This window comes from Pocillopora damicornis, chromosome 12 (genome assembly GCF_964200805.1).
Source record: "Pocillopora damicornis chromosome 12, jaPocDami1.2, whole genome shotgun sequence".
Taxonomy (NCBI): domain Eukaryota; kingdom Metazoa; phylum Cnidaria; class Anthozoa; order Scleractinia; family Pocilloporidae; genus Pocillopora; species Pocillopora damicornis.
The window spans coordinates 178,473-193,104 of NC_142681.1; the positions used below are offsets into that span (position 1 = coordinate 178,473).

General features: G+C 34.9%; 1 protein-coding gene across 1 annotated transcript; it reads left to right on the forward strand.

Annotated features, from left to right (window-relative positions):
* Positions 1–589: 589 nt before the first annotated feature.
* Positions 590–14,533, forward strand: LOC149035943 (serine/threonine-protein kinase Sgk1-like). The gene is made up of 20 exons (XM_089190181.1): positions 590–968; positions 3,513–3,599; positions 3,809–3,881; positions 4,102–4,177; positions 4,285–4,381; positions 5,345–5,388; positions 5,867–5,924; positions 6,370–6,453; positions 6,611–6,673; positions 6,997–7,065; positions 7,469–7,512; positions 7,924–7,992; positions 8,260–8,296; positions 8,499–8,585; positions 9,957–10,052; positions 10,966–11,073; positions 11,480–11,527; positions 11,845–11,934; positions 12,334–12,391; positions 13,037–14,533. Exons 1-20 carry the CDS (start codon positions 897–899, stop codon positions 13,144–13,146), a joined length of 1,470 nt encoding a protein of 489 aa, XP_089046307.1. The 5' UTR covers positions 590–896; the 3' UTR covers positions 13,147–14,533.
* The last annotated feature ends 99 nt before the right edge of the window (positions 14,534–14,632 follow it).

The following is a 14,632-nucleotide window of genomic DNA, read 5'->3' on the forward strand; positions in this document are numbered from 1 at the left end:
GGGTCGATGGAAATACAAGGAAAAACAAGGAAGCAGCGTGGTAAATTTAGCAACATGGCATCTTATTTGTTTTCTTTTTTTCGATGCTGCAGCGATGGAAATCTCCACTTTTGTGCTGCAACTCTATTCTGAGTTATTCTTGGATCGCTAACTGCCACAATTGACTATTTCAGATAAGAATGTTTACAATATATACGTACATATACATACATACATACATATATACACACACTGGATAATTAATTCATATTGTGATCAACGACATAATTTAAACGCAGTATAATATTTGCCCCTTCACTTTATATTTTTTTGCATGACTAAACTCCCAACCTCGATATTCTCCTGTCAAGTATTCAACACCTCTTTCTTCTTCGTTTATTTTTTCAGAGGAAAAACTTAAACTTGCTAGAAGAGTAAATAAGAGAAAAGAAGAATGAAAAGCCAAAAAACCAAAACAAAACAACAACAAAGAAAAAACAACAACAACAACAAAGAAAAAACAACAACAACAAAAACAAGGATTTATGATCAAACCTAACATTCTCCCGACCAGTCGCGGGCTTGGTGTGACATGTTGACTCCAGTCCCCGCAGATCAGTGTAGTAGCCCTACTGGAATTAGCATTTAGAACTATTTCCCAGGGTAGCACCGTGCTTTATTCCACCCATTGTGTCTTTGACGCTCTTTATACATCAGTTTCAGGAAATTAGCTGTGGTAGGCGGTGTTTAGTGATAAAAGGTGTACCTTCCCACGCGTTTTCCTTGTCAAGAAAAAAGCCTTAGGAGTTGTGACGATCGCGATCTTCCGCGAAGAGCAAAGCCTGGTTTTAGCCATCTGTCACGAAGTTTACGTTGGATTACTAAGCAGGGCAGGAGTGCGTTTTCCAGCAAATGAGATGTCAAAGCAGATAGACGTAACGGTGCCGGACTCTGAAACATTGAGCTCAGAGAAATCTAAGCGATTTACGGTAAGCTTTGAACTTGTCCTTTCTAGTATCTCTAAATTGCTTTTGCCAACCAGCTTACTCGTGTTCTTCTGTCCTCTGTTTGCTCCTGATCATTCTCAAATAAAAACAAACAGGTATGCATGGATTATATCACAATAGTCATCGTAATTTACCGGTGAAAGTTACAAGGCTTTTGAAAAAAGTTGCACAGACTTTTCAGGACGAATATGGTTTGGAGTTACCTTGAGCGCAACACTGATGGAGACCTTGTTCTGCACTGTGTCTGATTTGCGGCGATCGAATTTCACATTTCTGAAGGCGTTTCGTCGTTACGTTCAAATTTTATGTTATGTTGTGCTTGATCGAAAAGTAGTACCCGTGAGAATTATCCCTTTCTGTGAATTTAGGGGTTCTTTGAGCTTGTGAGTTCTGTTTTGCGATCAATGTTGAAAGAAAGAAGCAAAAGGAGGCAGATGAAGCGATTCGTCCTCCTTAGCCGGAGTTCACCAATTAGCTTACATGTTTCCCATGTCATGTTCATCCCGTAATTGCCCGAAGGTATCCATTCATTAAGAGTTGATTAGGAAAGGACAATTTTGCCATTATTCGCTCTTTCCTAATTGTGGAAAACCTCTCTAAGCTTTTTATCGACTTCAGACAAATGTTCATCTTGTACATTTGAAATTATAACTCTTCATATCTTAGTTTGGACATGAACCGATATATTTCTTAGAATTGCTGTAATCTCTGGTCTAATTGACAGTACCATTTGCACTCAAACGGGCTTTGTATCTGTAACAAAAATATCGCGAGGTATTTTTCATTTATACAAAAATATTTTCTGCTTTTTTTCGACGGACAGGTTATTTTTAATTTGCTTGATAGTTGTGTTTGTCTCGCCAAAAGCCATCAAGTTTTGAGGTCTATTAAATCCACGGTGTATGGCCAGGCTAGCCGAATCTCATATATCACATATGGGTTATATAGTTAGAAAACAGCCAATCGCAAAAGCTGTTTCCTTGTCCTAAGTCACAATAACTTATTTTTACCTTTACCAGAGTAATACCCTCATAAGATCCATGTAATGTCAATGAAATGTGATAATCCATTTTCAGTTGTCGATAAAAAGTATGTGATCTTTCAAACAATATTCGGTCTAGCCAATTTGGATATTTACTCATTAACCAGAACATTGTTACTGTGAAAGTGTTACAATAAAATTGTATGTTCTTAAAAAATGTAACCTTTATCAAAGAAAAAATCTCCAATCACTCTCTACCAAATTACTAACTGCGTGGTTCCAATGTTTAGACAGCATAGAACATAGTGCAAACAACTTTCTGACATTTTTCCTTCCTTTTAATGTGTAAGGTAATATATTCTATTTTATTTTTAGCATTTATTGTCTGTTGTTTTTTAACTAAAAAATGTTTGGGTATTGTCATGCATAAAGTTAATTTTGTTTCGTATCAAGGAAACCAAAGTTACCTTGAAAGTTTCATTGTTTCTTTTTCCTATAAAGATGTCACTAAACTTGGCTGGCATTGCATTTGTTATCTACACAATTGTTGTATCCTAAGTTAGAAGAATGACCTTAAAATACAAGGCACACAACATCAGGGCTTTTTGGGTGGTAGAAAGGGTACACTCACTCTCTGGTTTAGAAGTTGTATTAATTTTTTATATCATTTAGTAGGTTCATATAATTATTCAAGAGCCAAAAATGAAGAAGGTTTTGTTTGCAAACACTATGATTGGCCTTGTCAGGAATTATTTACTGCAAATTTGTGTTGTGATTCAAATCGTTCCTCAGTTTGAATTTTTTGAGCTGGTCTTATTATTATTTATATTTATATTTTTCTGATTGTTTACCTTATACATAGAAATAGAATGTTGAAATTGGGACCAGTAAGAAAAATTTGCAATCAAAGAACAATTTTAGCAAAATCATTTTCATGTATAGGCATGGGTCTGATGAAAAGGGAATCTGTTGTATTTATTGAGCATTTCTGATCAATTTTCATCTGATATCATTGGTAGACTTCAATACTGTGTTTTTGTATTTACAATAAGCTTACAACTTGCTCAAGTCTTTTGCTTGTTCAACTGCATAAGATTTTAGTTTTAAACATTAGCAGAAATTTTCTTATGCCAGAAGTAGTATTTATGGAGGCTAGACAGAAAAAAAGTTCCTTCTTTGCAGGCCCTTATTATCAGTGTTAGACCACTTGCAGATCTCTTGCTGGTTAGCGTTGCTCAAAACCTCAAACGTTCTCCTAGGTGACTACAGCTTGTACTGTTATTCTAATTAGTAGGCTGTCACCCCTAATGAGCAGTAAATAAGGCCTGTTTACAAAACAATCAGACTGTTAAACTGTGGACTTTTTTAACACAAATTATAACTGTTGCCCACTTAATTTCCCCTAATCTTACAAAAGTAACCTACCTCAGTAAAGTAACTGCTTGTCTTGTTTGATATACAACCTGCAATATAAACTCCCTTTTAAAAAAAAATGTATTTTTGAAAGCAGTTTTAGAAACTTAAACCATTTTTTCATATTTTAGGTATACAAAGTACTCATCAAACTACCAGATGGAAGGAGCTACTTTATTTTTAGAAGATACAATGAATTTCATCAGATGTGTGATAAGGTAAAAGGAAGGCAGTGAAGTTCTTAAATAAGTCAAATTGTATGGAAAGCGATGAATAACTAAGATGTTTAAAAATGACTTTGAACAGGCATTTCACATTATGTTCCCTTAATTTTGGTCTTCCAGTGATCTAACTTAAAAATTATTGAAATGCTGTATACTGAAGTGTTTAAGTTGTTCTTCTCTTCACTTTGCCTTTTTTCTTTCAGCTCAAAAAGCTTTACCCTGACTTGCATCTTAAACTACCTGGCAAGAGACTATTAGGAAATAACTTTGACCCTGGTAAGCATAAAAAATAGAACATTGGATGAGAGAGTCCTGGAATTCCCTTCTGCTTTAGGAAACTGTGTTTGTGTTTGGTTTACAATGTATTTACAAAGTATTAAAAAAGAAACCATCTTTTATCTAATTGGCTTGAATGTGAATTTAGGAACTAAAGGCATAGAATTTTGCCATTCATTGTTCTAGGAATTTAAGGTGATAATTTTTTGCCTTTCTATAGAGTTTATCAAGATCAGAAGAGAAGGTCTCAATGATGTCACACAAAAGATCATCAATCACCCAAAAGCCATTGAAAAGTAAGGTGTACAGATTAATTTGACAGAGCAGTTTCCTAAACTGTAGTTTGTGCCAACTTTTTTCGATTTTTTAACTGATTGTTGGGTTGGAATGATGTGATTTGCAGCCCTGAGGTGAGGGAATTCTTCTCACTTGATAATCCAAAGAATGCTGAGAACAATGATGATGATGACCATCCTGGAGCTGATGAGTCTGAGACTCAGGTAATTTTTTTGAATGATTTACTTTACTATAATAAATTATCTCCTCTCAGAACCTTAAGGGAACATGGCAGAGTCACAAGAGCACTGAACAAGCCCAAGTTTTAACCTAAAGCTACACCTGTAAATAAGATGATGTGGTTTTCTTTCCTGAGTAGACGATGTAAATTGGCCACCAGCAGAGTTTCTTAGCTGACGTTTCAAGCATTAGCCCTTCATCAGAGCAAATAAGGGGGGTAAAAGCAGAGGATAAGAAAGCTACCCCCATCTATTCTTGTGCCTGTAAATAGTGAACTGCTTTATATCCTAACATTTATAGTTTTTAGCCCTCTAAAATTTGGGTCTAGCTCTGGCTGAATGAGCCCCTTGGCCCAGACTTTACCCAGGGGTGGACCTCTCCTTGAGATGACCTATAGCTTTTTGATATGACTTATATTGTGCCAAAAAAAGAAAACAAAGCAAAGTATTTGATTCACCAGTATTAAAGTAAAACATTAAATGAGGTTGAAGAATTTAGCACATGAAATGGTATAAAAATAGGAGTTTAGCACTGAAGTTTTGAGCACAAGCTTTCTTCATCTGGCTTAAAAATTGTACATGCCAATTTGCAGTTCATATGGCATTGTTACTTAGTCATATCCTTTCTTCATTGTTTGCTTGAATTTAAAATTTGTCCTTGTCATTCCTTAGTGGTGCCCCCCCTTCTGTGAGAAATCCCTGGATCTGCCCTGTACCTTTATTTACCTTATTATTACTATTTCCTTTTTATGTGAGGAATCTGTTTGTTCTAATTCCCTCCTTTTTACTACGTTAGCTCATTTCTGGTGTCTATGTCCAGTTTTAGAGGTGTCTATGCACACAGGGTGTCTTCTCAACATGGTATCCACCTGCATTGCATTAAAGGTGGTCAGAGTAAATTAATAGAGTCTATGTATGGGAGAGTAATATTTTTAATTTTTTCAACAGGCAAAGGATATGGATGTTGACTTAGCAGGAACAAATAATCCAAAGTGAGTCAATTTTCTTTCTCCCTATAAGCTTCTATAAGCTATAATATAGAGATACTTAATAGGAGCAGTTAAAAAATTCAATTTTGTTTGAAAGAGGAAAACTATGCCTGGTATGAAATATAATTTTTTGTTTGTACTCGAGGTTTATTTTATTTTAGACTAATGTGCACCATAGCTGCCAAATTATCAGGCTTGAAACTCTAAGAATAGAGACAGTCTGGTTTTTTTATTTGTTAACAATTTTTTTTTTTTAACTGTAAATTTGGGTAAATATGATTTGTTCATGGGATATTGGGCTTATTGAAGCCAAGAAAGTTTTACTGCTTATCATGGATGGAATGTTGTATCAACTGATGAGGTTGTTTTTGACAAAACTATTTTTATAGATAGAATTATTAGCTATGTGTATTGAAATTAAACAAAAATCAGTGCATTCTCGAGTAAGGTGAATATAAACTGTACTTTCTTCCTATTTCAGGGCAAAACCCAGCGATTTCTTGTTCTTAAAAGTGATTGGAAAAGGTAGTTTTGGAAAGGTGAGTAATTAATTGTGAGACTTCTCCTTAAACATTTCAATAGCTAGGGCTATTATTTTGTTCAGATTTGAAGCAGTTATGCAATAAATTTTGCTTTAACTTTAATTATTATAATTTAAAATTATTAAAAAAAAAAACTGTTTCAATCAGCCAGTCTGTTTTAAGTAGTCAGGTCAATCACTCAGTGAGCCAGTGATTGAGCTGGTTGGTCAGCCAATGAGCCAGCAAGACAGTCAGTCAATCACTCTGTCTGTTTGTCTGTCACCATTGCCTTTAGTTAATCAACAATTGGTTTAATGTCTGACAAATCTTTAGTCATGTTAGTTGGACAGCCATTTCATGTCTTATAAACAAGGCAATTCTAGGTTTCTTTAGATGTTATCTTTCTGTAATTTTCATTTATTTACTAGTCAGTGATGTCGTTATATCATCATCATTTGTTTAGGTATTCCTGTCAAAGAACAAGGCAGAGGATAAATTCTATGCCATCAAAGTTCTCAACAAGGCTGCTATCAGGAAAAGAAATGAGGTAAGTGAGTCAATGGGTACATTTTACACAAAGTTATTTCCTTATTCCCACCTACCAGGTGGGACAATATAATGTTTGCTGTTTCCCTTTATGGTGTGGGGCTCTCAATTATTCAGCAATGGCTTGTTTTTTTATCACTATGGTATGATTATTTTAGGCAAAACATATCATGGCAGAACGGAACGTGCTGCTAAAGAATATCAAGCATCCATTTTTGGTGGTAAGTTTTCTGATTGCCTAAAAACTTATTTCAAAACTTTGAGTGGGCTATAACAGCTTAACCTTTCACAGACTAACCCTCCTTGCCAATCCAGTCTAGGCTAAGACAGCTCAGACCCAATACTATGCCATTAGCTGCTTAGAACTTTCTCAAATTGAATCTACAGTACGAAGATGTTTCTGTTTCTATTGGGTCCTTATATTCCCCTTTCCTGCATGAGCATGTCACTTTGATGTTTAACAGAGAAATATATCTTACATTATTTCATCCAGTACTGTTTAACTAGATGAAATTAAAGACACAGTTATTTTGATCTAATACAGGGTCTTCACTACTCTTTCCAAACAAGGGACAAGCTTTACTTTGTTTTAGATTATGTCAATGGTGGAGAGGTAGGTTTGAAAGGGATAAAGGTCGAACTTGGAAAACAAAAGAATGAATCCAAAATGAACTAAATCTGAAGACTTTAGGTTCCTATGTCTTTTGGTGTCTTTGAAAATTGAAACAATTTCTGGGATCTACCTAAACGTCCTGTGAAAATGTATGTAATTAAATGTTTCCTATATTTAGGTTTTTTTTAGAGTTGTTGCAACAGTGCCACAATCAAAATTTATACTTCACAGTTACAAGCATTTTGTTCCAAATTTTGTAACATGCAACCTGTGGTGTTGTTTTCTAATGTATAACTATAAATTTTCTTTTTATATATAAAACACTTTTATTTGGTAAATGGCAGGTTTTTTCAGCAATGGATGTTTTTTGTTAGATTGAAAGCGTTGTATTATTTCCTTTTAGCTTTTCTTTCATCTGCAAAGAGAGAGATATTTCCCTGAAGCAAGGTAGGTTATGTTCTCATTTCTAAATAGCATCAGGCATAAGTCTGTTAAAAATTATCTCATGAGCTAATGGAAATGAAAGCTGGTGGGGGTTGATTTTTGATGGAGGATCAAGTTTTTTTTCTTTTTCTCACTGGTCTCCTTGTGATACAAAAACAGTCTGGGTCTCAACTCTCAGCCAGATTCAATCTTTTTCTTAGATGCTGTATTAACTGAGTTCCAAGGAACTTGGTGGAGACTTTGGTTATATACTAGTTTCTTTATGTGACTGCATACTACTTGGAACAGCAATTTTAAGAGTCTCCTTTGCGGAGGTACCATTGTAAGATGGCATTTTTTTGAGTGAAATGTAATTGACAAACATACAGATGATATATATGTAGTAAGTTAGTTGACTCAATTTTGTGCTTTCAGGGCAAAGTTCTATGCTGCAGAAATTGCATCAGCAATTGGGTATCTACACTCTCTTAAAATCATTTATAGGTGGGTGGAGTAATCAGTTAGATTTGGAAGCTTAAGATTTACCTATTTGGTTTGTTATAAGTGTGATATTAAGCTCAAAATGCTACTCATTGTTGAGAATACTTCGTCCATAAGGTGTACACACTCCATGTAGTGTACCGTAGCATTATGTCAATTACTTGAAAGTATTGTATTGCTGTTGGTTCACAAGAGACAAATCAGTGATTGCTATCCTAGGTCAACTTTCCACACACTGTGAAGTGCTCATATACTGAGTTTTATTTTCAGGGACTTGAAACCAGAAAACATTCTCTTGGATTACAAGGTAAGTGTATTTATGTGTTGTTAGTTTATTAATGCTTGTCCTGTCATTGGTGTAAGACGAGCAGCTAGATTAGTATTTTCCTCTTTAGTTGCAATAGTTACAACTGGAAAAAGCCCTGATAAGTCTTAAAGATTCTCTATAATCTGTGGTGATTTTTGGTATTGAGAGAATGAATTTTTAACATGTATTATTCTATTTGAAGGGTCATATAGTTTTAACAGACTTTGGACTTTGCAAGGAGGGAATAGAAACATCTGGAACAACATCAACATTCTGTGGCACACCAGAAGTATGTAGCACAATACTTGTTACATTTGGTTCTTGCTCTTATTTTTCACAGTTTTAAATGCATTCTAGGTTTTGTTGCAATTATTCAGTGCTATTGTAGGCTGAATGATGAACGAAATTTCTGAAAGATGTGTTAAAGGCTATTTTCAGCCTTGATGCAATGTGTGCCTCGACCCAATTTCCTGTAACATGAAATTCCCAGATTACTGAAAACCTTCTAAGCTTGTCTTTCTTAAGAGCCATCCTAGACATATAGTCAAATGTTTTACAATAAATACATTTGTCCCAATAGGAATTTCTATTTTTCAAAGAGAAATATGGAAAAATGTCAGACTGCTGGATGTTTAGTCATTGGAAGACCGTGTTTGGTAGTGTTTGGTCATGTCCACTGAAAATTTTCTAAGTGTCACGCTTGGATCTCTTCATACTCTGTGTACAGAGTCGGCAAAGCGGACAATGTTTGAATTTTTCCACTTTCTAGAAGCCCTTGAGGATTGTAAATGAAGGTAGAATATTTTTCAAGGAAAAATTGGTATATTTCAAAGAGAAATATGGAGTTATTTGAGGAAGGTGTCTAGCCATGTCATTAAAAAGTTTCTAGGTGTCAAGCACTTGGATGGCTTTGTACTCTGTATACAGGCTTAGCGAGAAACATCAGGTTCAAAATTTTTGGGCTGCCTGGTTAGCAAGGATGGCAAACTTCACTAAAAAAATCGATGTATGAATGAAAACGTCGTGGATCAACATTTTCACCCTCCTCAAAAAGCTTGCAAGGATTTTCGTGTTCTTCTTTTACAACAGCCCATGCATAAGCATTTACTGTCTCAGAATTTACAAAATGAATGGATTCATCTGATTCCATACTGGATTAAAACGTATAGAACTGTTTTACAAAGAATTATTTTGACAAGCTCACCAAACTCATCGGAGAAAACGCAGACAATGTGACAAGGTAAAAATAACTGACCAATCAGAGGTGTTATTTAAACAAAAGCAGTGGTTCAAAACAAAAACAAATGACTGCACTACATCAAGGTTGGAAATGGGCCTTTAACCTTGTAGTGCAAAAGATGTGAAAGTTGATTATCCCAACACATATGCCAGTACATTTCATTGTTGGCTTTTTCTGAAAATGTTTTGTTCTATGAAAGGATGATTTTTTGTTGGTCATTTTTTCATTCTCTGCTTGGATGTGTTTGATTTGCTTTGAGAATGAAAGTGTTGGTCATTCCTGAAGGCATGGCCTAAGGGTTCATAAACTGGACTAAGAAATAAGTCAGTGGTTAATTATTCTACCTCTTTTGTCAAAGATACTGACGGAGGAAACAAAGGCATGAATAAACACTTCTCTTTTATTGTATGTGATTTACAGTATCTTGCACCAGAAGTTCTTAAGAAACAGGAATATGACAATTCTGTTGACTGGTGGTGCCTTGGTGCAGTCTTGTATGAAATGATGTATGGTTTGGTAAGGCAATACTTTCCTTTACTGGCCATATTTTTTGCTTGAAATTGTTTTTTTTTTTAATTGAAACATATATGTCATTGTTTTCCCCAAAAGTACCAGACGAGTGCTTATCAAAGGGGGTTACAATGTTACATCTTTTATTTCAGTTATGCAGGCTCACATACTAATATGCAAACCACACTGTTAACCAGTGCCTCACTAAATAGTACATTAAGTGCCAGATGGCAGGCTAGACATAGAGGAAGCCCTCAGGTAGAATACCCTAGTCCCATAGCTGATAAATTCCTGTAACTAAGTCTTAAGCCCCCATTCTTGGTACTAATAAACACTGATTAGATTGGTGCAATGCATGGGATGGGTGGGGGAATGCTTGGCACAACTGTGGGACTGAAGAACAACCACTATGAAAACTCCTCTTGAACATTGATATCCAACTACAATGTTGTGCTGGTTTTCCCAAATTAGCCTGTAATTGTGTTACAATTATTGCTAACCAAAAAAGTGTCTGCTAAGCTCCTGGGAAATGAGTAAAGGGAGTTGGTTTTGAAAGAAACTGTGGTGCTGTGTCAGTGGGGGTATGATAAGATAATTTGGTTTCATCAACCAAGTTGATAATGTAATTAGCCTACTGTAAAGAGTTTGTAATGCTGGTGTTTCAAGCATAAGCCCTACATCAGGGCAAATCAACAAAGGGCTAACACTTGAAACAATAGCTTTAGAAACTCTTCACAGTGCCCAGTTTATGTTATCAACTAAGGTGATAAAAACAATTTCTCTTAAGCTCCAGTTGTTAAATTTAAATTTGTTAAATTTAAAAATACATGTAATAAATGATATTTACAGTTTATAAATGTATAATAAGGACAGATTCAATAGTAAGTATAAAAAAATGCTTGTGCTTGCTTTATGACAGCCGCCATTTTACAGTCGCAATACAGCAGAAATGTATGATAACATTTTGCACAAACCGCTGCGTCTGAGGAGTAACATTTCTGAGAGTGCAAGGACCCTTCTTGCAGGGGTGAGTGAATCTATGAGTTACAATGTATATACGCCAGACTGTTACTGAGGTTAAATTTCAAATCTTTGACCAAATTGTTTGTAGTAATTACACAAACTCTTTCACATAACCCACACTCGTGAATCACTCATGCCCCTATTTCAAAGCCAGAGGTAATGTTACAAAATGGTTTCTAATATTAATTTGTCCAGACTTGAATGCTTCACAAGGAATTAAATGAATTTGATGTGGCCTATGAGGAATCATTGTTGAATTTTATTTGAAATACATTGATATTTGGGGAAAAATATATATATGTTGGATGTGATAAAAATTGGCAGCTGTTGTTATGGTGTGTATTAAGTTTCAAGATCTCTTAGTGATGAATATTAACACAATGAACTATTTTGTCACATTCCTCTCGTAGCTTCTGCAGAAGGATCGCACTAAAAGATTTGGACGAGATGATGATTTTGTAAGTGAACTCTGTGTGAATGTTTAGCATGTGATCAAACCAACTTGTCATCGCATTGCAGGGTGTTAGACAAAAAGAGGAACATTGTTTCTTAATCTAAATAAAGATAGCCTGAAAGGTGTGGAACTTTGTTAATTGTGCAGAGAGAAAAAGACCCACATGCAGATGCTACCATCTCTAAGTGGAATATAGATATTTTGAGGAGAGATAATAGTGACGTGGTACATAGTAGATCAACTAATATGAATAGTAAAATGTTGGATCATGAGTTGTATCAAACTACAATGCGTTGATGCATTGATTTCATTTCTGAACAGGATGAAATAAAGAATCATGCATTCTTTAGATCCATTGACTGGCAGTTGTTATATGACAAGAAGATAGACCCACCATACAATCCAAATGTGGTGAGTTGTTCAGCTCTTTCTTTCAAACTTTGTTCTCAGTTTCAATGTTATTTCTTTACTTTTTAACTCCAGGAGTTGAAAGTGAATTCTCCTAACTCATGTTACCTCAGCCTTAGAATTTGGTTTCACAACCAAACAGTATCCCCTTATTCTTGTTGTATGTTATGTAGACAGTATATGAAAACTGTAATTAGAATCTACATTCAGATTAGTTCTGAAGTGTAAGGATTAGTGCTGTACCATAAATATGGCAAGTGCAACAAAGATCATGAAAGTGAGGGGAACACCTAGTAGACAACAGGGGTTTATTTCCCATTCAAAGCACATCCAAACTCAGCATTATTTAAGTGGTGTATAAAGACTAGTCTTATGGAAGTCTTTTCTTTGTTGTGTTAACAGAGTGGTCAACTGGATCTAAAGCATTTTGATCCTGAATTTGTGCGGGAACCAGTACCAGGTGTGTTGTTTTTTTCTGATGTCATAACTCAATGATGTGACATCAAGACATCCTGAAATACAACTTTTTTTTTTTTTTCCGTGGGAACTAGTCCTCTAATTCTTAGAAATACACAGACAAAGTTAACATTTGGGGTTTAATTGCCAAGTACTAGCTATGTTATCAAGTGTCTTAAGTTCAAAATTTTAACTATGTTTTACTGGAAACAAACAAGTGCCTATCATCCAAAGCAGCAGACTGTGAAACAGAATTGTTTGGGATACGTTTATATGCTGATCAGTCTCCAATGATTTAATGTTAATGAATATCAACTAGTGAAAATTGACTTAGATCATCAATCATTCATTGAGTACCTTTCAAGTGGATATCAATTGCTGTGAATTGTTTGAATTGTCAGGGAGTATAGGTGTCACCAACAGAGATAAACAATTAAGGCCTTCTACCAAACATTAATGCACCGTTTTTTTGTTTTTGTTTTTTTTTTGGATATGTTTTTTTTAGACCTGTGTCACGAGATTGATTGAAAGTTTAAGGTTTCTTTCATAGTTTTTGGCCAGGGTGCCAAGCAGAATGCGAATATCCCTAATTTTGAATTTTTTTTTTCAAATACAACAACTAATTCTACATTTTCACTTGAATCCATAGGATCAGTTGGTAAATCTGCTGACTCTGCTTTCTTGAGTGCCAGTGTTGATGACCCAGATGATGCATTTGTAGGCTTCACCTATGTTCCCCCAACAGATCTTACAGAATGAGTTTCAACAAACAATTTAACTTGAATGTAAATTTCCAAACAATGCATGATAATCAGAAGTTTATCCTCACCAAGCTCATCCCTTTTTTTTTTTTTTCGGCATCCTTTCTGCACTTTATTCATTATATGGTTAGCATGTACTCACTAAGAATCAGCAACTATCTTGTTAAGTGATGTAAAAAATAAAATCTTTGGTGATCACTGTGGCCAATTAACAGAAAGGAGAACAAGTAGATACATGTAGTGAAACTTAACTGCCAAAGCATGAGTGGCAATCATGATTGGTTTAAGTCTTGGATCTAATTAGTAAAGAAGGTTGTACAAGATTTTTAAACCTATTGTAGAGCATAGTTAGGGAAAACAAAATCAATTTGTCCATGCTCTTTTGAATTTAGTGACAACTTTCTCTGTGTTAGGTAACTCCCAATGAAGAGAAAAAGAAATCGGTTGAAACATGCTTTAAACAAACACTTGTGAATATGAAAATGATTATATTATAAGAATTACAATGTACATATACAAGGTGGTGTATTCTTGAATGGCAATGGGCTTCTTGCAGGGGAACAAGCAATGAGTGAAGAGAGATTGCCAAAAAGTCTAAGTGTAGGAACCGTTTCAAGGAAATGACCCTAAAGTGATTTGTATGGCAAACTCCAGATTTAAAGATTCTTGTGTACAACTTTACAGACCCAGCCTTTCCTCTTTCTTATTTTCTTTTCATATTTTTTTTGTCATTTTTCAAAATTTCAGAGGCTTGTGAAGGTTGCCATTATTGTTCATTGAGTGGTTTTGTTTGCGAGGTTTACTTTTCAGTTAATTTGAAATGTTATTGTGTTTCACCAGAGAATCCCTTAGAAATCCTTATTTGCTAGCTGGGTGAATGACTGATTATGTGATGTGTAATTAAGGTAAAAGAAACTCCTGATTTCTTCTTCAGAATTCATGAAGGTGTGAGTTTCAATTTAAGCCAAATGCTCCCCTAAAAAAAGTGCTATTAATTAAGTCATGGTTGATTTCCCTGTGATTTGAGAATTATGGAAAAGTCTCTTGAAACAAAAGCAATTAAGTAAAAGCACAACATTCTTTTTATTAAGAACTCACTTGGCAATCAGCTGTCTCCAGTTTTCAACTGCTCTCTGCACTATTCTGCTTAATTGTGTCATATTTTTGGTCCGTGGCACACTATATTGACATTCGCAACATTTCTCAACACAAAAGTTAGGTTATTATTTTTCAGGTATGATATTCTTTCAGTTTTGTTCAGACATCGTTCTTGAAAGTTGTTGAGCAATAACAATTTACATTTTTGTAACCATAATACTTAACATACAATTGTCAAAAAATTAAATACATCAATGTGATACATAAATAAAGTCAAGTTTAAATCATATTCTTCATTATTTTCTTCATGCTTGCATTTGCATAAGGTACAGGGCAACAGCTGACATTTAACTGTACGAGAAGTACAGGGCCCCCTGCTTACCATA